This window comes from Haplochromis burtoni, unplaced genomic scaffold (assembly GCF_018398535.1).
Source record: "Haplochromis burtoni strain Fernald_Lab_line unplaced genomic scaffold, NCSU_Asbu1 Contig_8, whole genome shotgun sequence".
NCBI lineage: Eukaryota > Metazoa > Chordata > Actinopteri > Cichliformes > Cichlidae > Haplochromis > Haplochromis burtoni.
In genome coordinates this window covers 127,611-152,558 of record NW_024582369.1, presented here as the reverse complement: position 1 = coordinate 152,558, position 24,948 = coordinate 127,611, and the positions used below count along the sequence as shown (strand labels likewise).

The following is a 24,948-nucleotide window of genomic DNA, read 5'->3' as shown; positions in this document are numbered from 1 at the left end:
GCTACCAAAGTTAGTGTGTGCTTTTAATACCTGGCACTGCATCAGTGCCCTCTGCAGCTCCTCCCTCCAGTCCTCCAGTGAGGCGCCGAGCCGGTCCCAGCGCGAATTCATCTCCTTCAGCCTGTCCCTCAGCTCCCACGCCTCCTCAGAGTCGGGCTCTGATTGGAGGAAGTCAGCACTGCTCAAGTTGATGGACAGGACCTCTGACTTGTGAGCATCCATCCCCTTCTGCAGCTCCTGTATGGAAGAGAGGTGATTAATTATAGAGTGCTGGAGCAATGAGCCAGGCATCAGAGAGAGGAAGCTGAGAAAGATGTATTTATAGCATAGTGACATGCTGCTTTCTAGTAATCGAAAACTAGTGGAAATACCTAAATGTGAGTGTTTGGGGAAGGAGGAAAATGTCAGCACACTGCACTGGAAGTTTGACAGGTGACTAAATAACCGCAGATTTGTTGGACTTTCTGCAACGCTGCACTCTGCATGCACCCACCTTGAGCTTCTTGATTCTCTGCTGGATGGTGTGTATGTCAGTGCTGAGATCGAGGCCTCGCAGTTGGCTGAGTTCAGCCTCCGAGTGACCGAGCCAAGCCCTCAAGGTCTGCAGATCTGAGATCAGCTGCTGCCACTGCTGCAGGTTCTGTTTGTGTTTGTGCTTCTCACTTAGAGACTGAGCCTCGATCAGCTCCCAGCGCTCAATCACACCTGGAGGGAAAACAAATGATGGAACCACAGCCCACACAGTATCTGCAGTGTGTGTGTGTGTGTGTGTTTGTGTTTACTGACCGGCGCTCTGTGTGTCTGTGTTGGTAGGGTTGGTGAGTCCCGGCATCTCATCCTCATCTTCGGTCAGCTCTCCTTCTGCTCTCTTCACTGCGTCTATGCTGCTGCGACACTCTCCCATCAGACGCATCTGTGAGGAGAACATGAGCCACATGGCATTTACTGCATTTACATCACGCTTTAAAAACCTTTGTTTAAGAATAAGAAGAGAATTAGGGATAAAAATCCTGCATGTAGGCAAGATGCAATCCATTCTAAAGTAACACTGATCATGATTAACTATTACATCACTACTGGACTTTAGTTGGGTTTTTTAGGGCGTTTAATCTATCATTAAGATCCAAATGTATGATCTAAACCTTCATATTACAATGTTATAGTTTTTACCATTCATTGCTTGTGTCAGTCTAGTGGTTAAACTATTTCCCTAATGTGCAGAAGATCCCTGTTTTGAGAGCAGAAGGGAACACAAATCCCTGGGAGGCTTTGTGTCAGTGCAAAAGTCTGCACACCCATCTGCTGCTGTGACCCCCTTTAAACAAGGGAGCAGCTGAAAGAAGCTACTACTGCTGCTATTCATCATTTATGTTGCTTTAAGACATCAAAGGAACATGAGGAAGACTCACGTAGCCCATGTAAGTGGAGTCCACATCGGGGCTGACCCGGTTGGCAGTGGCTTCTCTCTGCTGGAGGTGATACCGCCCTGCGTCCAAAGCCTGGTCCAGCTGCCTGAGACTGGCCTCCAGCTGGCCTGGCTCACCTGCACAAAAAGCACAAGCAGATCTACATAAACAGAGAAGTAAACGTTTCAATAACACAAATCTTTATTAGCATGCTTGTGGTGTTGAATGGGGCTGAAATGGCATGCATTAGTCTGAAACGCAACATACCGGCAAGCCATCGCAAACAAGAGCTCAGTTTTATGATATTAGATGTGACACAAATGTGGACGCACAATACTAAAAATGCGGTGGTTATTCAGTGAGTGAAAACTCATGCCTGCATGCAGCTATACAAAGATTTATCTAGATGGTTGGACATCCAGCCTGTTTAAAAAACAAAAACAAACGTGATTTAGTTGACGGCATGCGCTTCTAACTCGTGCTGTTTCCTACCAGAGGATGATTTCAGTGTTTTCTCTGTCAGTTTTATATAGGCCTCTGGGCTCTCTGGGATAACTACATCTGGGAAGAGACATACAACAGACACTACTTACAATGCACACACGACTCTGAGGGATCTCTGAGGGATCTCTTTCTTCGATTGAATTAAGTCTTTAACTATTTAACAATGAATTTGTAGTGATTCCAATGACAAGTGTTTACGTGTGAGCTCATTTTGTGCTTTTCTTATTTATAAAAAATATTATAGGTTGTGTTCTTGCCTGCAGACAAATGTCACATGTTAAGCTGCTCTGCTGTGCACTAATTTAAGACTGCCTTTGTGTCCCCTGTCACAAATAAAAAAAAACATGGTACTTTCTAGATATTTATTTATTTTTATTACACTGAATTTAATTGACATAATTGAATCTTTATTAATTTTTCACATCCACCCCTCTGCTGACAGGGCAAATGTGTGATGTCATCCATGCTGTTACTGCAAAACTTTAAACTATTTATTCTATTATAGTCCTATCCTATTATATGTATATGTGTATATATGTACTTAAGCAAGTCCATCAAAACTGTTTATTTCTGGGAAATGTTAAATCAAGCTAATCATCCATCAGACCAACCTGATAGTGCTGTGGCAGCCGTCCTCATATACTCATCCTCGTCCTCTTGCCCTTGGCTTCTTTCCCCATTGCCTCGTCCTGAGGGGCTCTCCAGGCCTCTGCTCAGATCGTAGTCGTGGTCCCACTCTAACGGGATTGAGTCCACGCTGGCCGGGGTGTCTCTGCCTGAGCGGTCGGCCCGGACGAGAGCCACGGTGCCCGAGGCTGGACGCGCTGATGTCCGGGGCAAAGAGGAGTCGCTCCACTGCATTTCAGAGAGGTCTCCTCCATCCTCCATGTCCAGCTCTCTGTCTGAACCGTCGAGCTCATCGTCTGCAAGCTGAATGAGACAGGCGAGACGAGAGATATAGTTAATGTTGTAATTTCAAACTAAAACATGACAGAGTGCAGTTTCTAAGGACTAGGTAGGTGAGCATGTGTATTGAAATGTTGACATCCTAATAATCATGCTCAGTGTCTTTGTCCGGCATGTTTACACCATGTCAGGAGTGTGAAGATGTGTTTATTTTAACACCTTGGGTCCTGGAAATAAGCAGAAGTGCAACTTGTAAATACAAGAAAACTAAAAACAAAGGAAGTTGCCACTGCAATGAGAGTTCATGCTTCATTTCTGACATTTCAATAGGACACGTTTTTCACATTAATCAGAATTTGCTTCATAAAAACACATCTGCTTGCACTTTCATTCAGACTGTTTGCCGCGTACCCTTTGACTCAAATCTGCCCTGAAAGCTTTCTGCATGTGGGGTAGAAAATTCTTAACCTGCTCCTAAATATTGTCGATATTCAGAAATTCGGCAGGCTAGCTTTCTTATTTTTACTTACAGGGAGTCGTGTGAGTTTCTTGTAGTATCTGTCCACTCGTCCGAAGACCTCCTGACAGTATCTTTGCAGCTCCTCCAGCTCCTCCTCGATGACAGCTGCATCCAGAGGTTCACTCTTCTCAATCAGAGCATCACCCTGCCTGAACACCAGCTCGATCTTCCCCGTGTTCAGGTAGATCTCCTGCTGAAACGCCTGTTGAGAAACAGGTTTTGTTTTTTTTAAATTTACCCAAAATTAACTAGACATGTCAAAAGCAGTTCTCAAGTATTGTGATTTCATCAAACAAGAGAGAAAAGACAATAGTATGCTGCCATGCACTCAAAAAATCGTCTTACCCTGAGCTGTTTGATTTTGGCCTGTACGTCACACTCGGAGAAGTGCTCTATGTTGGTGAGCTGTAGGTCCATCTCAGTCAGCCACACCAGGATGCTATCACGTGCAGTCTCAAACTCCTCCCTCTGGCTGATGAAGTGCTGTGAAAGACAAACAGCCATGCTTTATGATTTCAGATTTTGGATATTTGTTTTCAATAAAGCCAGTGCCCAGAGAAAGAAAAGAAATAAGCTCAATGGCAAGGGTGATTTCAAAAACCTCACTGTCCTCAAAGAAAGCTACCTTTAGCCTGCGTATGACTGCAGCCACCCTCTTCTGCAGGTTGTCCCATCGCCTGTTCCCATCGTGCACCATTTCCCTGAGACGGCAGGAGGAGTCTGTGCGGTTTTCCCGGGCCAGACGACGATACTGCTTGTTGATGAGCTCTAGCTGGGTCAGGCACTCCTGCACCTGACGCTGGAAAGCCTGCAACACACATAAGTCCAGAGGAAAACGGATATATATTACACTACACAAATACACAAAGATTACAGATGATTATAATGGTTATATATGGTTTAAGTTCAGATGATATAGCGAAAATAACAACTCTGAAAAGTGAAAGTCGCTGCAGTCGGCTAAAGATTTGATTCAAAAATAAACTTTGAATCAAAATCCTTAAAAGATGTGAAATTATGTCTAATTAGGCTCTTACATGTCAAATCTAATTAAAATCCTAAAATTTTACAATTCTACTAAAATGAATTCTCTGTTCAGCCACAAGTAGGACAGTTGGCGAAGGCTCAGGCGAGTCAGCTAGCAGGAATGTGCACGTGCACAGTGACAGACAGCAGCAGCTGAGCAGACCAGAGCAAACGAGTTTCTGCAATGTGACACTCTTCTTACTTCTGTCTCGATCTTCTCACATCTATCACTGTATTTTAACTGTATAAACACATGCAACTTGTGCAGCGGAGGCTGACCTTTACTCTTTGTTGTGTGAATAAATGTTAAATATGCAAACCTCAAACTTCTTGAGCTCCTCTTTAGCGACGGTATAGAGAACTCCAGAGGAATTAGGCAGGGCTGCTGTTTTTTCTGAGGTCTTGAGCCAATCCTCAAACCTGCCGTAATCATCCAGGAACTTCTGCCACAACCTCCAAGTTTCTTCAATCCTGCAGAGAAACAAGTTACAGTATGAACGAGCTCACTAAATGTTCTGAAATCAATATATGTCACTGTATTACTTGTATCAGAGGTGATAGCAAATTGTCATGATTCTGAAGCTGATTGAGGATTTGTTTGACTTTCAACACCAGTGCAGAATCTTGTTACAAATTAGGCAGAAGATGCACTGACTTGAGCCTCCTCTCCATGGACATGGCGCAGATGTTCCTCCAGCGTCGGTCCAGCCCTCTGGTGGCCTGCTGGATGGAGTCGCACTCCGTCTCAGTCGAGCAGGCATCGCAGTCGTGCAGCAGGACTTCGCACAGGTTCAGCACCGACGCCACGCCTGTGCTGTGTTTCTCTATGTCCCTTTGAAGCTCCTGGAGAACATTCAGAATAATTACTTGATTTTCAGGACCCATCTCATAAAGTTTTCTGAGAGAAAGCAAGCTCCTCTGGCACCATAAATTCATTCAGATAAGAATCAGCCCTCCTGGCAAACCACAGTAAATCCATGTGTAAGATAAGTACGTCTCTGGAAGAGGAACGAGGTTAGTGGGGTCCCAGAATCCAGACCAGATTTAGAGAAGCGTCTTGGCAGGAGGAAGTCTATTGACACCTACAGAGCACTGAACGTAAACAAACAGCTAGAGTCATGCTTTGATTTCCTCATGTGCTTCTGTGTCATTTTCCACCAACTTGCTTTGAGTCATACGGTCCTGCTATAATTAAGTCTTTGCAGAAAAAGACACACATTATACATATCTGCTTCTATGTGTTTGCAAAGGTGCTTATACATCTGAGCATTGCACTGTAGGTTTGTAAGACCAATGCCTACCACATGCTGGCCAAGTTCTGTAAATTCAAACGAAGGATGAGCACTTGTTTTCTTTATTCTGTTTTTTTTATTACCTAAAAGGCCCGTGAACACATCAGTAAATTAGCCTAGTAAAATTTACGCGTGTGTGTCTGGTTCCCACCTGCTGTTGGTTGAGCTTCCTCTGAATCTCCTGGTCATCACAGGTGTCGTAGACGATGGGCTTGGACAGCTCGGTCTCAATGTGAGCGAGCCATGACCGAAGGCTGCTCATGTTTTTATCCAACTGCTGTACCGCCACCAGGGTTTCCCTCAGCTTCTTCACCCTGGAACAAAGTCAGAGAAGAAGTCAGTGTCAGTACTGGTACGACTGTAAACTGTAAATAAGGGAAATCTAACGGTTTGCTCAGGTGGGTGACAGCATATAATATAAATAATTTAAAAAAACAGAATATAAAGGAATATGATGGTAAATTACACAAGCAGGCTTTAAAGAAGGAACTAACCAACCTTAGCATAATAGACTAAATCGAGTGTTATTTCACATGTGAGCAGATTCGAAGCCCATATGACAGCTGGGGACCATTTTGGATCTGTAAGTTCCAGACATTTTCAAACACTGACCCCTGCAATCTAGTGCTGTATATTAGGTGGCATCCAACTACAAGTTTTGTTCAGCAAGTGCAACATTCAGCACCTCGCCCTGCAAAGCAATGCAACCCTGTCTGTATGTCACCACACGGACGCAGTAAGAACGAGCGGCCGCTCTTTGTTGCATAAACATACCAAGGCCCATAATGTTCTAAAAATAGATGCATTTAGCATTAGCAAGTCTCCTCCACCTCATATAAAGTCCATTATTACACGACTGGCTGCACTGGGGTATGCAACCTGCAGCTGGATTTTGCTTTGCATGGGGTGCTGCATGATATCAGTTGCACACCACATCTCCACTTCCTAAACCTACCGTCACACTTGAAATACTATAGGATAAAACAGCTTGACTTTTTACATCACAGCGAAATAAAGTGAAGAGCTTTACAAGTAACCCTCATCAATGACAGACTGCAAATAATTCAAATAGGTAAACATTTGTTTAACTTGCTTTTTGTATGTGTTTGCACAGCTTCACTGCTTCCGTTCGGCCCAGATAAGATGTGAGCCAACAAATGATGCTGCTCTCACATGAACACCAACACACAACTGTCTTTTTGTTTTTAGCCTCCTCCTGAAAAATACCTAGCCTAGCTAACTAGCTAAGACTTAAAAAATATTATTAGCACAAATTAAACCAGATGTGCACTCATGAAGCTAAAATACTTGGGGCAACAAAAACCTCTATATTAGGCACTAATGACCTAATTAAAATATTATTTATATGCACTTCTACAAACGGTAGCAGGAGTATGTTAAAAATGCAACATAATGCATATGATTTAAGAGAAAACAACATTTTTGAAAAAAAATATAAATATAAAATATAAATTGCAATATAAATTCTTAAGGTCATCCTGCCTGCTGACATCGCAGTCGCAATCCAGCAAATCCTCCTCGCTCGTGCATCCTTCCATATTATCCGTACCCAAATCCAAAACCATGGGGGTGCGGGATTCCTAAAGACAATCTTAACCTTAGGAAGTGTCAGTCCGAACGCTCTGTTTCGTCTCTGAGCAGCACATGGGACTTTCTCTCAACTCTGTGTGCACAGAGTGGGAGGGCCAGCAGGTAGTGGCAGGGTGGCACAACTGTGACTTATCAACTGTTGCTCTCCAAGGTTAAAAAAAGAGAAGCTCCAACAGATATGTGTGTGTGTGCTCAAGTGCGAGTGGAGTGACAAGTGCTGCTGTTTCTAAAAAGAGACTTATAGTCAGAGGCATGTGCTGCAGAGCTGGACTGTGCTGGAATATCAGACACACAGAGGGAGCGTGAACAGCAGTAAGGACTGTAAACTTTGCGCTTGTACATGCAGCTCGATGGACAATAGTAATAAAACATGGCTTCCACTGAAAATACAAAATCCAAAGACTATGAAAATGTTAACTTACAACACATTCTGCTCAGTCTGTGAGAGGAACAAGGTCACTCTTCGTGTTTTGTTTTAGCAAAGGAAGGATATAAGAAACAAAGAGTCTGCAGCTGTCTGTGTGAGGTTAGAAAGAGTTCTCCTTTTCCTCCCTCCCCCAGTACAGTCCCAGAGGGGAACTGCCGGAAGACAGCAGACCGGGGCAGCTAGAGGCAAAGTTTGGGCCAGGTCACTTTCAATTCACTAATCCTACGTTGCTTACAGTTCTAGTTTCAGCGTGCATTTTTTAGTACCTTTCATATCAGCACTGAAACATAGTGGAGGAGTGATGAGGAATGTGACCTCTCTCTCAGCTTCACTAAATGAATGCCCCACTGATGCTGGTAAGGAAATTCCTCAGCAGCACTGTGGGAAAATTAATTCCCCACAGGCTCCAGTTCAACTAGTACCTCCTTGTTCCCACTAGGGGCCAGATTTACCACAGCATTAAACTGGGTTTTGGCATAAAAACTGTACTTTTGGTATTTACACAAAAAACACATGACAAGCTTGAGTGAAAGCAATGGGAACTGATCCTGTTGCATGTATTTTTAGGACTTCCTTTCTTTAGGGGCAAAATATAGGAAGGAGAACATATAAATCATGCAAACTGATTTACTAACATTTGTAACACTTTTGCAATTTACTAATTGCACTGATATTTAAAAAAAAAAAGCATGTCTTATTTTTTTGCAATTGATATTGAAATGACAACAGCACAACTATAAATCACCCATAAAACTAACCACACCTGTACTCACATGCTAGTTTGCCCCATTTAGTAAATCCGGCCTGCTTCTTATCAGCATTAAAAACACATTTAATTCAACATAATGTCCTGGTATTGTCCTGACACTGAAAACTGTTCGAACTTTAAGACAGCTTGGGAAACATTTACTACTTTAACTTTGTGATTTGGACATGGACCCTTCCTTTCAAGTCTCGTACACCCACCTGGCTGCAATGAGATCCAGCAGGTGTTGCCAGCGCTCGCTGACTTTGTTGAGTTTGTGCTGGATTTCCGTCGCCTTGCTGTCTTGGCTGGCCCTGGCCAGACGCTCACCCATAACCTGCAGCTGCTGCTTGTTCTCCTGAGCGACACTGATCTCCTCCTGGTAGTCCTGGTGTGCAAACATACATGAGGTTAACACAGTGAGGACTACAGCGGTTCAGTGCTGTAGTTTAGCTGTATTTTAGTAAGTCAAGACTGGCCATTTTCAGACTTCAAAACAAGCCAGACTCAACTCTTTCATTTGTCTGTACTCGATACTTCTGTATCAAAGCATACTCTTTAGTAGTTTCTTTACAAGTGCCTTAGACTGTTTTGAAATTACCTTGCGCAGCTTTTCAATCATCTCATCGATACTGATGTCCCCATTCTGAGAGACTTTGCTCTCCATCTGTGTGAGCCACTCACACAGTTCCTTATTCTTCTCATTGAACACAGCCCACTCATTCAACTTCTCGCTCACCTGCTGCCTGCGCAGGGAAAGCTGAGGGGACACGGGTGGAGACAGGGACAAGAGAAGGGGTGAGAGTGAGAATATGTGACAAAAGCAGTATCAAAAGTGAGCATATCAAGAGAAAGAATATAACTGGTGGAAAATGAATTAAATAGAAATTAATAGGATTTTAAAAACAGAAACCAGACTGGAGCAAAGTCCTTAAAAAAAAAGACACAAAAAAATGGCAGACACAACAATGTGTGTGTTTGCGTGGATGTACCTGATGGCAGACCTCCTCCCACTGGCGCTGTAGCAGCTGGAGGCGTTCTTGTAGAACTGTGATGTCATCAGCACTAACCACGCCCTCCAAAGAGTCTCTCAGCAGGAATAAGGAAGTAAGGTCATCGGTCCAGCCCTCCACGCTGCTCTCCAGCTCCTGCATCCATGACAACGAGAAATTAAGTAGGAAAAAAGAAGCAAGGCAAGCAGTCCCCACGTTCAAATGCAAAGACAGGAGCGAGCCTGTCGAGAGGGTTGATTAAAGCAGGAAAAACCACAGAGCATGCCTGCTGAAGCTGAGCTGCAGCACCTGCATCCCCCGAAACACCAAGAAAATGCAAAACAGCAAAGTGACAATGAATGTTAGAGGAAGGCGCGGTGCCAAATGCTATGATTCGACGTTGGTTTTCTGTAAATCCCTAAAATAACAGCAGCACATTATATTCAATGCAAAAAACAGCTACATTCAAGGCTAATAGCAGATAAGGTAACAGAGGCATCCAACCTTGCATCTCCTCCTCCGTCATTGTGACGGTTTTGCTGTGCTGTAATCATTTGCAGACCCAGAGCATGTCTCCATTACGCAACTCACACACACACAAAAAGGAAGCACGCACACACACACACACACACACACACACAGGGATGCTCTCTCTCTGTCTATTGCGTACGCACCCTCTCTCTCTCTCGTTCTCTTTCCCCACCCCCTTTCTCCTCAGCTGATTCTATGTGCAGCTACTCACACGGTCCTCCTCCTCCTCCACCTCCTCCCCCGAGGAGCAGCCGAGGACGTGTGATGCATGAAACATGACTGCATACACTATTGGGTGGAGATGAAGTAAAAGAAAAAAGAAAAAAAAAGAAAGATAGGGCCTGGGTCAAATTAAAAAAGTATTTAAATTAATAAAGGGTCACTTAAAAAAACAACAAAACAAAACAAAAAAAAAGTTTCGTAAATGACATGTCAAAGGAAAATAAAGCTACCCTGACTACCGCACACAAGGTCACGCAATCAGACAGCAGACTGATAGAAAAGGGCGTTTTTTCTGTTTCTTTTTTTTGTTCCTGCTCCGTCTGTTTGTCCGTTTATCCCCGCAGATAGATTAAAGAAGTAACGAGAGGACATGCCCGAGTTTGTTGATGTGTGAATGTTTAGACAGAGAGAGAGAGAGGGGGGATGTGACTGATGAGAAACAGCCAGTAGGATGGAGAGTGGAGAGGATCTACATATCAACACTTTCAGTAAAGCATTGAGCTAAAACAGAAAAATGAAGAATATTTAAAAGAGTGTGTATGTGTGTGCGAGAAAGAGAGAAAGTATCATATTCTCCTCACCTTGCATCTGATTTGCTCTGAGTGCAGCTCCTCATGGTGGTCAGGCAGAGGCACAGACAGCTTTCTCTTGAAGGCCCTCAGCTTCTCCAAAGACACATCTATGCCCTTCTCACATCGCTCCCAGTTCTATGCAAGCACACGCACAGTAAGAATTAGAGCAGAAAACACCCCCCCCCCGACACACACACACACACATAACACACACCAACTGCAGACCTTCCCATTTGCAGGGAAGTTGCTGTGTGTTCTTCTTGCAGCCATAGCAATGGCATCGCAAGCAGTAAAATGCAGAATACACAATTACAGACTAACAAGGACACACATCACAAGGCTGAAGTCAGACCACATCACTTACAAATGGCCCACTTAGCTCTGAAGCTCTCAAGTAGCAGCTCGAGAAAGAGTGATACAGCATAAACAGCTCTCTAACAAAAAACAGGGAGGTTCTGCTCCAGAGGACGTGGATTACAGCTATTTTTAGAGACTAAACAGCAGTCCAGTTTAGGATAAAACATTACAGTATTTGGTAAGCAGTGGAGAAAGGCAGCATACCTGAAGCAAGAGTCACAGTAAGAGAAGAGCCAAAACAAGACTAGAAATGCTACAGCAGCTGATTAAGAGCAAACCAGGGAAGACAACACAGATCACAGGGGAAAGAGTGTATGACGAAGACCTTCAATGAAAGAGCCAAAACCCCGGATGTGTATTTAAACTGCGTCACTTAGTCCCGTTTTAAACAGGGCACTATCACAGCCTCTAAAATCCACCTCGCTGGGTTCAAATCATTACAGCTCACTGCAGTGTCTGCAGTCTGTGTGCGTGCCTGTATGTGTGTGTCTGTGTTTGCCCTGGGCTGGCACTTTTTTTTTTTTAAATCTTGGTGCCATTTTGTGGTGCTTGAGCCTGAGTGTGTGAGCAGAGAGGCTCAGCTATTTATATAAGGACAGAAGAGTGCTCCATCTCTGCACTTCGCTTCTTTTCAGGCCTTAAGGTGCAACGCTGCATAATTAATGTGACAACCTGGCTCCACTGTCCTATATGTACAACTGGGCATGCTCAATAAAGGCTCAGACGGGCCAATGCCCTTCAGCACCCTTCACAGCACCTTTCTACACTGCAGTATGTGGGAAACATGGCTTAGCCTACGTACAAGAAAGACTTGACGTTGTAAAAAACTAAATGCTGTAAAATCACTGTAACAATAACACTCAGGAAAACATGAACCAGATGGTGCTAGCAATCACGAGAGCAGGAAAAGAAAAGTATACTTTATGAAGATTAGTTATTCTCGAAGCTGGCGTCTGACCTTCAGTAAGCCCTGCAGCTGCCTCCTCTGCTGGTCCAGGCGATGGTGGGCATGCCTCCACCTCTCCTGAATCTCCATCAGCTCAGTCTGCAGTGTGGACTCCGCCTTGGCGTCCGCTGACAGCAGCAGACTCCTGCCGGCCTCTACGGTGAGGATGTAGCCTCCTTGCTGCCGCTGAAGCACTCGCTCCCTCAGCTGAAGGAGCAGACATGAGGCAGAGAGTTTTGCTATCAGATCAGGATTTTGATGTTTTTAGGTTAATTTAGTGCTCAATTAAGCTTTGCAGTTTGAAGAGTGAAAGGCTCAGGCTATAAAGTTTGTTTTTACAGTCTTTTTTTTTTTTTTTACAGATTTCAAAAGAAAATTTTAAAATATCAGTACAAAGTTAGTATAAAAAGCAAAAGAGAAGATTTAAGTAATAAGGCTGTAAATGTCTTGCTGAAGCTTACCTGTATCTGATCTAGCAGGTTTCTGGCCTGCTGCAGAGCCACTGGTTCCCCTGGCTGATGCACATCTGGATCACGGGTCACTTCCTGTAGCCATCGGAGCAGCTTCTCTGCCATCTCCCGGTAGTTCTGCCACTGCCGAACCAGACTATCGATGATGCCTCGTCGCTGTTGTGCCCGCCTCACCACACCTTGCCACTGATTGCTCAGCAAAGCCAATTTTACACTGAAGTCGTAACTGTTAGCATGGCAAGAGAAAGAAAAGCGTGTTAGCGTCCCTCTGGCCTTAATTTCCCTGAAACTCCTGAAGAGATTTAGCAATTGTCTGCGTGCTTTTACCTCTTATCAACTTGTCCTTGGTCCAACAAACGATGCCCGTCACTTATGATGGAGTAAAGAATCTGCTGTCTGCTGAACATTTCTGCCTGGAACAACTGCACATGCACACATATGAATCAATAAAACACTGCACGCAATCAAAGAAAACACTAAACAGCATAGCAGCAATCCTTTAATGTAACACAAATAAGCTGATATATACAGACAACCACTGACCTCATGGTCTCTCTGTTGCTCCAGCAGACTCTGGTAGTTGCCTGAGATCTCAGCACCTAGCTTCTTCTCAGTCTGAGTCAGGAAATCCATCCAGGCCTCACACTTCTCAAGGAAACTCTGCTGCTGGAGCAACACCGACTGCAGTTTACTGGAGACGAATAGAGCCCTCATTAGAGACATTTACATCACCACAAAGAAGATCACTATAGCACTGTGTAGTCACAACTCTGCATGTTTCTACTATTAAATTCATCAAACATTTACAGTTTTCTATTGATTTTTTATGATATGGCAGGTTGTAATCTAGCATAAGTGAAGGACACATCTCTATCAGTGTCAGTGTAGCATCTTTTCCTTTTTATCAGCTTCTTTATTAAAAGTGTATGACTTTTGGGACCTTTTCTTCCATGAATCAACATTATTATGGATTTCAGATGTTTTCCAGGTCAGCCACTTATTTAATAATGACTAAGTGACTAGTTAAAGACTTAAATAAACACTTAATAAATGACTAACTGTGAAGTCAGACAGTATAAACATCTCAAGTTCAACAGTTTGAATAAAAAGACTTCGCCCATGTTTGTTAGGTCCCCTTCAAACATGCACTCCTTTCGATAATATGACTTTGTTTGAACTGGTTGGCGTCATGTCTAAATGCTCGCTCTGGTCACTTTTGAGAGCGAACTCATCAGGTTGGTTCTACATTTACAGATCACTTTAAACAGCATGCACGTGTCACATGTCTCAGAATGCCCAGAATGCAATAACATGAGAAAAAACACTCTAGCACACTTGTATCCGTCTGCCATGCTGTAAGAACGAAGTTCTGACCCCTTGTATTTTATGCCCAGTGGCAAATATTTTGTATGTATCAGAGTTCATATCAAAGAAGCATGAACCTAAAAAGACAAATGCCAAAATGCTTTCAGTAAGACACTGATGAGCTCAGCCATGTTAGGGGTTTCCCACTGAAGTTGTACTGTATAAAAAAGGATCCCCCACAGCAGGTAGTTTGATTTGGCAGAGGTTTAAATTAGAGTCCCTTCCTGAGGCAACCAAAGGGGGATTTTTGGTACCTGAACCTCTCGGTGAGGTGAGCAGAGTGAGTGGCCCAGGCTCTGTTGAGACTTTGAAGCCGTTTAATGTCTCTGTCACTGACTGGTATTCTGTACACCATCTCATTAACACGTTCCAAGTCTGGAGATAGACTGCTCAGCTTCAACAGGTGACCCTGGAAAAGTATTATGTAAGTTAGAGGACACGCGACACATAAAAATATAATGTTAAATAACACATTAAAAACAAATCTTCTAATGTGGACCATTCTTAATACCTTGAGTTTTTCTATACGCGTCTGGACCACATTAAGGTCGGGTGAACCCACTGGGTCCGAATCCTTCAACACTTCCTCAGCCTCCTCAGCCATGCAGATCAGCTTGTCTAGCTGCTCTCTGAACACCCCACACGTCACAGATCCACACTAGAGACAGACAGGTGATACCGTGTAAATACAAACTCAATGGATTACCAATCGCATACCTTTCTTTAAGGTGTCTTTTTTCTTCTAGTTCCCACAACCCTACCTGCAATACATCCTGTTGCCTGTGCAGGGCGTGCTCTAGTGCTGCTAGGCGATGAGTAAGCGACAAATGGTCGGACTGAAGGGATGCCGCAGAGGAGGAGTCGACTTGGCTCCTCAGTTGTTCTCCCAGTGCTTGCAGCTGCTGGAGGGACTGCTGCGCCGCGTCTTGGTCACAAAGGCAATCCTGCAATAATTCAGGAATAATTTTCAGGAAGAGAGAGAAAGAAGCTAGGAATCACTGAATGCCTGCGCACACACATCAGGCATACAAGAATTTATAACCAAAACTGGTAATGTGTTGGGTTTTTATTTGTGGTATTTGTAAGGATTGGAATTTTTGGAAACTAAAGTATCATTTGCCACTGACTACAACAAGTTTGAGTGAGCAATAAAAGTGAAGAAACTCTTAAACAGAGTGTAAGCAGCTCTGAATTCTTAACTTTGTCTGGCAGTGGTTTGCATCAGTGATCGCAGTAAAAAATAAAAACAGTCGGCTTACAGTATTAAGACTGTGTGTCTCTAGACATGCCCCAGTACGGTCCTACAAACCCAGCATGACACCGGGGGAGACCCCTGTAGTGTAAATCAGGGGCCTGTCTTTCCCTTTGCAGTCTCCTTTGAAAAGGCTTTTGTTAGTTGTGTCATGAATCTACATTCAAGCGTACAAAAGGACAGGGTGGTATTCTGCAGTGCGGATAGAAGCTTTGTGAGCCGTCACAGTGAGCTGACAAGCAGTTTAGGAGCTTATTCCCAAATTCCTCAGAAAGGAGATTGAGGGATAGCAGGAGGAATCCTCTGATATATTCTAAGCCACAGAATATGTGGATGCAGTATTAGCCTAATGCTAAGCTCAGGCATTGGACGATAACTACAGAAGAGAATGTTTAACATGTCGTGCTCCAGTGTCTCATCTCTGCTTACATTGCAGTCCTTAATCCAGGCACTGCTTTCGTCTTCAGTTATCTCCCTGTCAGTGGCGCTCCTCAGAAGTCGATCAGCACGTTCTTCCTGTTTGTGGACTGCAGTCACGCACTGGCTGTACAGTGACCTGTAGCGCTGCCACAGTCCGAGCAAGGACTTACTGGTCCTTAGCTGCTCTGAGATCTGCTCTAGCAGAAGATTCCACCTGAGGGAGAAAATTTTAAAAAGTGTTATATTCTGAAATCAACTGAGGGTATAGTTGATATTTAAGACTGAAGTCACTCAGAGATGAGTTGTTTGTTACCTGATGTTGACGTCCCGGAGAGCTTTGTTGAGCGTTTCCGCCACCGACGGGTGGCACTCCGTTAGCAGCTGGTGAGTTATGGAGCCAAACTTCCTCAAACTACTTTCCTGTTTATCCATCTCCTCCTGAAGGCTCTAAATGGCACAGGTACCCACAATGAATAAAAACTAGCCACAAATAACAGCGTGCGGTCTATTTTCTGCACTTCTCACCTCTAGACTCTCCACCTGCTGCTGCACGGCCTCCAGAGACCCATTAAGGAGACGTAGCCTGGACACAGAATAACGCCCCTCCATCAGGTAGCCATTTATCTCCTCTGAAGCTCGCCGGTACAACGTCCACTGCTCCAGCACCGACCGCAGGCTCACTTTCATCTGACTTATCTGATAGGAAAAGTGGGAGACGAAATACGTAAGTGTGGGAAAATTCAGAAACCATCTAAAAGTGACATCAGAGATGTGAGAAGCTCACCATGTGGTCCAAATGAGCCCAGGACTGGTTTAGTCCTTTAAGAGTTTCCTTTACAACACAGCAAGCTGCTCCTTTCTTATCCTGGATGAGAGCATTTCCTCGTTCCTCTGCTTTCTCTAGATCCTTCTCTTTTTCCTTCACTAATTCTTCCAACTCCTGTGAAAACAACTTTATTTATTTTAAGCTCATTATTTAAAGAACAAAAACAAAAAAACAAACAGATTTTTGTGTGAGTGTGGTCCTACCTGACAGTCTTTGAGTGCACTCTGCACCGATGCTACATCCTCTATCCTCTGTCTCTTCTTCAATTTCTCCTCCTGTACTGTGAGCCAGGTTTTCAGTGCCTGAACTCCATTTTCATGCTCCAACCAACCTTCCACAAGTCCTTCTAAAAGCTGAATCTAAAATACAGAACATTGTGGAGTGGTTAAGTGACTCAAAAATGGTGAAGAGCAGCTTTTAAGTACACTTTGAGGGCTACCTTTTCCGCAATGAGCCCCTGCAGTATCTGCCATCTTCTGTTCATAGCTCCTAGCTTCTCAGCAAAGTCCGTTTTGTCACTGCGCTTTCCCTCCACATCCTGACTGCTGATCTGCAGCACTGACTGGTTTACAAAGTCCACAGTCAGCTGCTTACACGTCAGATCTATACGAAAGCCCTGTGAAATTAAGAAGATGCATCATGAGACAGATGATGGGGAGCAAAAATATCAATCCAAGGACCGGTGGCATGAAAACCTTTGTACCTTATACTTCTGCAAGTAGTCCTGTACCACCGCTGAGCCCACAGCTGCCATGATCTTGTCCTGATCTTCCTCTATGATGTTCTCCATGAGCGAGATCCAGCTCATCAGCTCTGTGATGGCATGCCGTGATGCTAACTTCTCCATCTGCAGCTGAGGAAAAGAGAAAGAAGAAAAGAAGTTAGAGATGTCCAAAAAGTTATGATAAATATTGACTTTGTAACAGCTGCTTTTCTCAAACCTGGTGGAGCTTCTCTTGTACTACAGGGATACGAGTCAGCAGCTCAGCCCACTGAGTGTCGACTTGGCCCAGCGCTGTCCTCAGGCCAGCCGTGTCCACCCTTTTTAGTCTCAGAAGCTGGTTACCTGTGCTCAGCACTGACGAGCGCAAAGACGACTTAGCGTCCACCTCTTTGGAAAACTCCTACAAGAAAGAGAAAAACAGAAGTTGGATTTCACACATTTGTTAACTTTACGTCATTAATAGGTGTGTGACACATTTTTGCTAATGATGTAGACATAAGCATTATTAATTATTCTTTTTACAGCAGCACAAGGGATGGGAAGAAAAGTAAAATAGAGATACATTAGAAAAATAAAAATAAGACAAATAGTGTACAAAAAAAACCCCCCAAACACTATAGTATGCAAAAATGGTCACTATTTACAGTAAAATGCACAGATTTTTTTTATATGTACATAAATTACAGTGGGAGTAATAATGTATATGCATGTATTTTTAAACAGGGTGTTGGTATTAAACAGTTTGACTGCTGTCAGGATGGAGGACCTGAGTTAATGTTGACAGCTCTAATAAAACCACAACTAACCAGGAAGGCACAGAGGTGGTCTCTGACAGTCTCCAGCTCCTGAGGAACGGTCACCGACTGGGTCGTCCAGAACTCCAGTCTGTCCAGAGCCGACTGCAGCCAGTGGCTCAGCTCTGCTGACTCACTCTGGTACCTGAGATTTACAAACACACAGACTTAGAGGATACTTTCAACATCATTCAGGCTCTAAGTGTCACAAACAGGGTTGCTGAGAGACCAAGAGCGAGGACTGTAACCACAGACCCTTACCTGGTCCAGTGTTTGAGTGTCGAATCAAGGCGGTGCAGCTCCTTGTTGACCTTAGTGGTGGAGGAGAGCCAGTGCTCTCCCAGCTGTGTCAGCTGGTTCTCCAAGTCTGAGCAACCAACAGACAGAAAAAGCTTCTTGCCCTCCTCTAGTACCTGATAGAGTTGGGGCTGGTGCTCAGTCAGGCTGGCTTTAAGTCGCTTTAAGAAAGAGGATGGAACAGATAAATAATCAGTTTATTTAAAAAAGCATATCTGACTACAGCTTTCTGTAAAGTGTGCAAAGACATTCACCTGGTAGAGGCTGATCCTTTCAGTTAGCCTCTCTTCCGTCTCCTCTACCAGACCCACAGTGGGGATGCTACACTCCACCGCCTCCAGCTGTCTGCACAGAGCCTGATAGTCCTCCACGAGTCTGCTCCATGACTGTGAGAGCGAAAGGAAAGTGTATGCTATTTATTTTCATTTTCTAAACCACAAACCACTGCTCTTTGGGATTAAACTGAATAAGACTGCAGTTACTTTTAACCAATAGCTCATTATTATTCCTACCTCCAGAATCCCCTCCAGCTCCACTCCTCTTCTATGGGCCTGTTTGAGCACACTGTGGGCTAAAGCCATGGTCTCTTCCAGGGTTTGACTTTCCCTCTGAGACACCAAACCAGACACTTTACTGAAAAATGTCTGGGTGAGTATCATATGGCATTCCAGACCTTGGAAAAACTCCTGTATTAAAAAGAAAAAAACAGCATTTTAAATCCGATTGTACAGTAGAAAAGATAACTAAAACCAATTAAAAAGTTACAAAATCAAAGCCCCCTCCTTACTTTGTGTTTGTCTAGTAACATCTGAACCTCTATGACTGAAGCCACTGTCATCTTTTGGTCAGCAGCCATCTTGTCCTGAGCGGTATCCACCAGGTCATTAAGGTCGTGCAGCGCAGCTTCATACTGAGCCTTCAGAGACAAACCATGGTTCAAACTACTCCGTCTAGAGCCCACCATGAGCACCAACTCCTCGTATGCATCCTAAAAAGACAAATTAATATGTGACACAGTCCCTGTTACAGTGCTGGAGCATTATGATCACAGTGTAACAGAATGAAGGTATTACTTGTAGTTTGAGTAGCTCCTGATTGGATGATGAGTCTGATTGGAGTCCCTCTGCTTTCGTCTTCAGCTCAGTAACTTTCTGCTCAAATTCCTTCAGGCTGTCTTCCACTTCTGATAATGTCTGTAGAAAATGCAACATATTTACTATAAAATCTGTTTGTAAAAACTCCCTTTAGTATGTTAACTCATTCACTGCCAGCCATTTTCAAATCAGGTAACTCCCCACTGCCATTGACATCTATAGACGTCAATGGCAGTGAATGAGTTAAATCTGCATCTTAAATATGCATCTAATTCTTGTGTATTTGCTGCTGGTGCGCATACATACCTCTATCTGTTTGGATGCAGGTCTGTCTGCAGTTCCGGCCATCTTATGTAGCAACTGGTGTTTGCTTTCAGTCAGGGCTGTGAACAGCAACCGCAGTTCATTCTGGCAAAAATAACACAAACAAAGTCGGGGAATAAGAACAATGATGTTGTAACATCAATAAGATGCTTCACAACCCAAGTTTCCAGTAAAACTATTCAGCTTTAACACCTGGAAAGCTGAATGTTCCTGCAGCCTGTCCCTCATGGCGTCACAGTGCTGTTCCAATGCAGAGTCCAGCAGGCCCATCCTCTCCTGCAGGCCCTCTAGCGTGTCTTCCATCAGAGCTCGCTCTTCACCTCCACACAGCCTGTCCAATCCACCACCCAGCAGATCTCTGCAATTTTTCACTTCTCTGGTCATCTCCTTCAGCTGTTTATTCAAACCCTATACAGGGGAGCCAAACTCAGTTAGTATTATTTTATATTAAAACCTTGAACTCAAGTAAGACAAAAGCTTTTTGTTAATGCTCGAGAACAGCTAGTACTTTTCCTCCTGCTGCGATTTATATGTCAGACTATTTAACATCTTTATTGCTGTTTGTCTTCTCCTACCTCCAAATGTGTGAGCTGTGTCTCTGTGTCCTCAGAGAGCAGCACAGGACCAGCGAGCAGCTGATTCTCAGCAGCATCTAACCAGGACGAGGCAGCTGATACTGCAGCATAGAGGTCCTGCTGGATTGTTGCCCCCCCTAAAGATGCTGCAAGCTTACTCTCACTGCCCGCTGCCTGTGAGGGGCAAAAAGATTATGCACTTGATATTTTGAAAGGCATGACTAAAAATAGTTTTGTATTACTGGTTAAAAACATTTTTTATTTTGAGAAACACAAAAGAGAGATTAACATGAGAAAATGTTTGCTTCACCTCCTCTGTAATTCTTTCTAAAGTCTGGCTGCAGGCCTCAAACGAAGCTCTAGGAGAGCAAGAGTCCTGGCTGGTAGCCTCACCTCTGAACACCACGCTGGGACTGGACAGACGGGACCGGTGGAGGACCTGCACACAAAGAACGAAATATGAGAAAGCTCAAGGTCACACTGGCAGCATGCATATCAACAAAAGTGTGAAATTTCATCAGTGGAAGAAACAGTACGAACACAAACTTATAGCTTCTAGTAAGCACATTTATTTAAAGATTTTTAAAACCATTTAATGCATAAAATAAAAATGCACAGTTTCTGGCATGTATACCGGGCTAAGCTGGTCTTGCTCCAGGGAGTTCAAGGAGAGCTGCAGCTTTGTGTTCTGATCATTATTTAGGTTTTCCCATCTCTGTCTCAACTGCTCCAGAGGAGACAAGGTCTCATTCTCCAGCAGCACTCCACCAGGCACAGACACCTCACTGCAGGAAGGAGAGGACGTCATTAGAGAGCAAGGCAACGCAAAAGCTGTGTCGTGATCAAAATCCCGACTGGAAAAAACAAAATACTCACAATTTTTAAATGTTTTAAGGACGTAAATTATTTTTCAAGATCTTTGATAAAATACCTGTCCCCATTGGGTGTGGTTTGTTGGCCGAGTAACTCCTCTCCAACGCTGGCTACAGACTTGAGCAGCTTCCTCTGTTCAGCGACGTGCTCCTGAAGCTCCTACAAAATATATTACACTTGTGTTCGATTTTATCTATATGAAATATGCACTTTCTTTTTGCAGTGGATTCTAATAAAAGGGAAGTAATAATTACAAATTGCATATGAGACAGTCAGCTTAGGTCTTTCAAATATATATTAGAGTATAAAAGAGCTTCCTCTTACCTTCTGTCGACGCAGGTTGTCGTGTTGCTGCTGCGTGCGTGTTGACCGGGCCTGAGAGAGCCAGTCCTGAACGTTAGGACTCTGGGACAGAGACGAATCTGGCTCACTGTCCTCCTGCTCTTGCAGTGAACCCTGGGACAAAGATGGACATTAGGTATAAGATGTAATTTTGGAATAGGAGCATTTAACAGCTGCCAATTTTTAGTAAGCAGAAATAAATATGCCCAACAGCCTAACATATATCTATGATATTTATCATTAAATTATTTTGAGAATGGTAAAGATGAACTAATATTTATTCATCAGAGATTGCTGCAAGCATGTACCTAGAAAGCTTCACTAGCCTTCTGATTTATTATACAGTGATTAAATATCTGAGGATTAATGTGAACAACCAAAAGGGCATGTTAAAGGAGACCAGGAGCGAAAATGCAAAGTGAAACTTTCATGTTGTGTCCTCAGAAACGCACCTGATCGAATACATTTAGTGTTTACATCTGATGAGTCAGCATCCTTTTGTCTAAGCGCCATTGTGAGACACACAGCTGTTGCTGTTTCACAGTGGAAAACAGTGGACTTTTATGAAAGCGCATGAATTAGCCTTTAGTACTTTTTGCACAATGCTAGCATTGACGTCGCAGGCCAATTCAACATAATGCAGCAGAGCAAAAGAAAAGACAAAGAAGCATGGAGGAAGGAAAGCTGGGAAGTGAAAATACACTGGGGTGTGGAGGGTTGATGCAGCCATGAATGATGAGACAGTAAAGAAATAACATATGACTGCTGATCTCACCTGTATGTCAACTTGTTTGTCCTGCAGCATCTGCTGCAGCTCTAGCAGGCTGTCTTTGAGGGAGCGCAGTTTCAGGGTGAGCTGCTCCGCCTCGCCTTTGGTTTCAGCCCGGCCCTCCAACAACAAGCTCTCGCTATGGACGGATAGCTCTGATAGGTACGACACCTTCTGTTCGATCTCATACAGCATATTCTATTAAAAAAACAGGATTACAGTTGATCAAGCACTAGCATTTCTCATAGGTTTAAGCTGCTCTCCTCAGCTCCCAGATTAGTTTCTTAATAGAAACAGTTTTAAAGAGTCTTCCCTTTTAGACTAAAAGTCCAGAGAGAGCTTGAAAAGGCCAACAATTGTAATGAAGTGAAGAGAGGTGGTAGTTTGTATTCTCTAAGCTTGTATTCTCTTCTTTCACACAGGGAAAGAAGGGCCCTCGGTAGAGATGGGAGGTGATCATGTGCAGAGAATTTTCCACAACAATACAGTGCGCCTCTTATCCCTTAGTTTGTAGCGTCACTCTGTCATTCAGGAGGCAGGCAAAGAAACTGGTTTATCTCCACTTCTGCAAAAACCTCCATAGTGCATTTTAATTAAAATTCTCAAACACCAGTTACAAAGTTTTGCAGGTTTTTTTCTTTTGATGAACAGACCGAGTAAACAACATAATAGAAACTGCTATGATGACGCAATTAAAGCTCAAAGTTTAAAGTTAGGAAAGCATTCGATTGAGAACAGACTGAAGACATATTATATGTGAGTAGTTTTTAAGCTGCTTACATTGTGGTGTGCAGGCATTTAAATAAACAGAGTGGGTTAAGTAAGTTCAACAAAATACTTTCCTAAGGTCTCTGCATATCATACCACATTTAAAAGACGATTAACCAGAAAACTGAAATTTTAAGACACAATTTTTTATCATTATTTAATCTGGACATGAAGCTCAGCATGGTCCAGACCTTTATATGTGCAGACCACACAAAGCATATGTGAACTACAGTTTAATCAGCTTACTGTCTCCCAGCTGCTACAGACACACTCTTTAAAACACTGACTCTCTGCCTGGGGGACAGAGCGAGTATTATAACTTCTAAGAAGCCTATTATGGAGCATCACAAGGCAAATATGTAAACATCTCACAGCTCACATGTAATATGAATGTAGAATATGTGCAACATGAATATTTTAGCATCTAGGCTCTGCCGTAAATCCCCACAAGAAAATATTGAGTTTGACACAGCAGGGAGTTAGATGTGACAGTATTTTTAACATAATAACTCCCCTCCCCACAAAAATTAAATCATGAGCCTGACATGCAGAAAATTCCCAGGGGGCAAATCAAGTAGGACAGAGTATCTAATGGTGACAAATAAGAAAGAACCATGAATTATAAATTTAAACTAAAAGATTGAAAAGCTAGAAGATCTCCAGGGCAACAGGATGGAGGAAATATTGGATGAAATGTTTGAGATATTTGATATAGTACAACAACATGTAGACAGAAGTTAAAAACAATTATTTTTAAACTCTAAGTACGAATATATGACATATATATATATATATATATATATATATATATATATATACACCTTTAAGAATAATGGACACTAAGATTTTAGTTTTAAATTATTTAAGCACAGTGGTACCGATGTTGATGTTAATTATAAACATATGATAATATTGTAAAAATATACATATATATAATTAATTAAGCTCAAGTGCAGTTATGGTTTGTTAGCACCTTCCCCAATTGAATCAATTTGCCATAAAAAGACTCCAAAAACACAAAAACAATGCATATTTTTTTTCTATAGAAATGAAAGTGAATGCAAGCATGAAGATCAGAGAGTCCAAGAAAAAGTACCATTTCTAGGACAGTGAAGCAGCCAGATACTTCAGCCTTTGATAAAAACACAGCAGCATACAAGCTGTCATGCCCAGTTTTGTTTCTTTAGAGCAGATTTGGCTTCTCACCTGACAGTCGATGAGCTGCTCCTCCATGTCCATGTCTTCATTTTGGGGCTGAAGGGCAGAGCTGAGAGTGGCGCGAGTGCTGAGCAGCCAATTGTCGAGCTCCTCGGCCTCGCTGTGGTATCGCTGCAGCGCCTGCTCCTGTCGCTGCTCCTCCAGTTGTTCACTTAGTTTCTCCTGTAGAGATCAATGCGACGCATATCTTAAATTCTCAGGTGAGCTCACCAGAATTATAAAGATAAGGAGCAGACATAACATATACAAGCACATGATAAACTAGAAAAAGTATGAGGTCTTGGTAAATCACCTCCAGCAGCTGCCGTTTCCCCGAAGCCTTCATTCGAATGGTGGCCATCCTTTCTCCCAGTACAGTGAGAGTAGACTGCAGGGCCAGCTGTTCCCCAGCATCCCCATCACTCTCTGCCAGCTCCTCAGAGAAGCACATCTGTAGCTCACCAATCTCATCCTGCAGCATCAGGATCTCATCCATCAAAGCCTGAATAAACAGCAATAAGACGTGTGTGAGGATTGAAATGAGAATATACAAGAAAAAAAGAGCCAATGGGAATTAATTAAGGATGAGAAGAAGAGGCTGAATAGAAGATGGTGTGCCAGCAGTGAAAGAGGGTGTGCAGAAACCTCTTGACAGTAGTGTTGCAAAAGCAAACTGTTTCTCTTAAAGCCGTGATGTTGGCATAGCAACGAAGAACAGTGCCATGCAGTCTGTCCAACCATTGCCTTGCCCCGTGCAATATTAAACCCCCGAGTCGTACTCTGTTTCCCAAGAGCTCGCTG

The 24,948-nt window shown here is 43.3% G+C and overlaps 1 protein-coding gene across 7 annotated transcripts in view; it reads right to left on the bottom strand.

Annotated features, from left to right (window-relative positions):
* Positions 1–24,948, bottom strand: part of syne1a (spectrin repeat containing, nuclear envelope 1a) — a 139,802-nt gene that overhangs the window by 4,805 nt on the left and 110,049 nt on the right. For 5 of the 7 annotated variants that reach the window (XM_042225798.1, XM_005914580.3, XM_005914584.3 and 2 more), the window contains 47 exons: positions 24,461–24,649; positions 24,157–24,330; positions 22,189–22,380; positions 21,396–21,527; positions 21,130–21,230; positions 20,833–20,983; positions 20,509–20,637; positions 20,199–20,372; positions 19,816–20,031; positions 19,606–19,707; positions 19,279–19,398; positions 18,993–19,193; positions 18,718–18,891; positions 18,460–18,591; positions 18,170–18,366; positions 17,921–18,053; positions 17,332–17,514; positions 17,094–17,243; positions 16,830–17,006; positions 16,594–16,749; positions 16,349–16,504; positions 16,090–16,260; positions 15,878–16,011; positions 15,574–15,778; positions 14,654–14,836; positions 14,404–14,550; positions 14,147–14,301; positions 13,071–13,218; positions 12,855–12,949; positions 12,519–12,753; positions 12,070–12,264; positions 10,764–10,889; positions 9,430–9,585; positions 9,039–9,197; positions 8,659–8,825; positions 5,806–5,968; positions 5,018–5,205; positions 4,683–4,833; positions 3,962–4,144; positions 3,682–3,819; positions 3,347–3,538; positions 2,522–2,840; positions 1,899–1,967; positions 1,410–1,543; positions 787–913; positions 494–705; positions 31–237 (listed from right to left, as the gene is read on the bottom strand). In XM_042225798.1, coding sequence (XP_042081732.1) covers positions 31–237; positions 494–705; positions 787–913; positions 1,410–1,543; positions 1,899–1,967; positions 2,522–2,840; positions 3,347–3,538; positions 3,682–3,819; positions 3,962–4,144; positions 4,683–4,833; positions 5,018–5,205; positions 5,806–5,968; positions 8,659–8,825; positions 9,039–9,197; positions 9,430–9,585; positions 10,764–10,889; positions 12,070–12,264; positions 12,519–12,753; positions 12,855–12,949; positions 13,071–13,218; positions 14,147–14,301; positions 14,404–14,550; positions 14,654–14,836; positions 15,574–15,778; positions 15,878–16,011; positions 16,090–16,260; positions 16,349–16,504; positions 16,594–16,749; positions 16,830–17,006; positions 17,094–17,243; positions 17,332–17,514; positions 17,921–18,053; positions 18,170–18,366; positions 18,460–18,591; positions 18,718–18,891; positions 18,993–19,193; positions 19,279–19,398; positions 19,606–19,707; positions 19,816–20,031; positions 20,199–20,372; positions 20,509–20,637; positions 20,833–20,983; positions 21,130–21,230; positions 21,396–21,527; positions 22,189–22,380; positions 24,157–24,330; positions 24,461–24,649 — 7,698 coding nt within the window. The other 2 variants (XM_005914583.3, XM_042225809.1) reach the window with 2 other exon arrangements.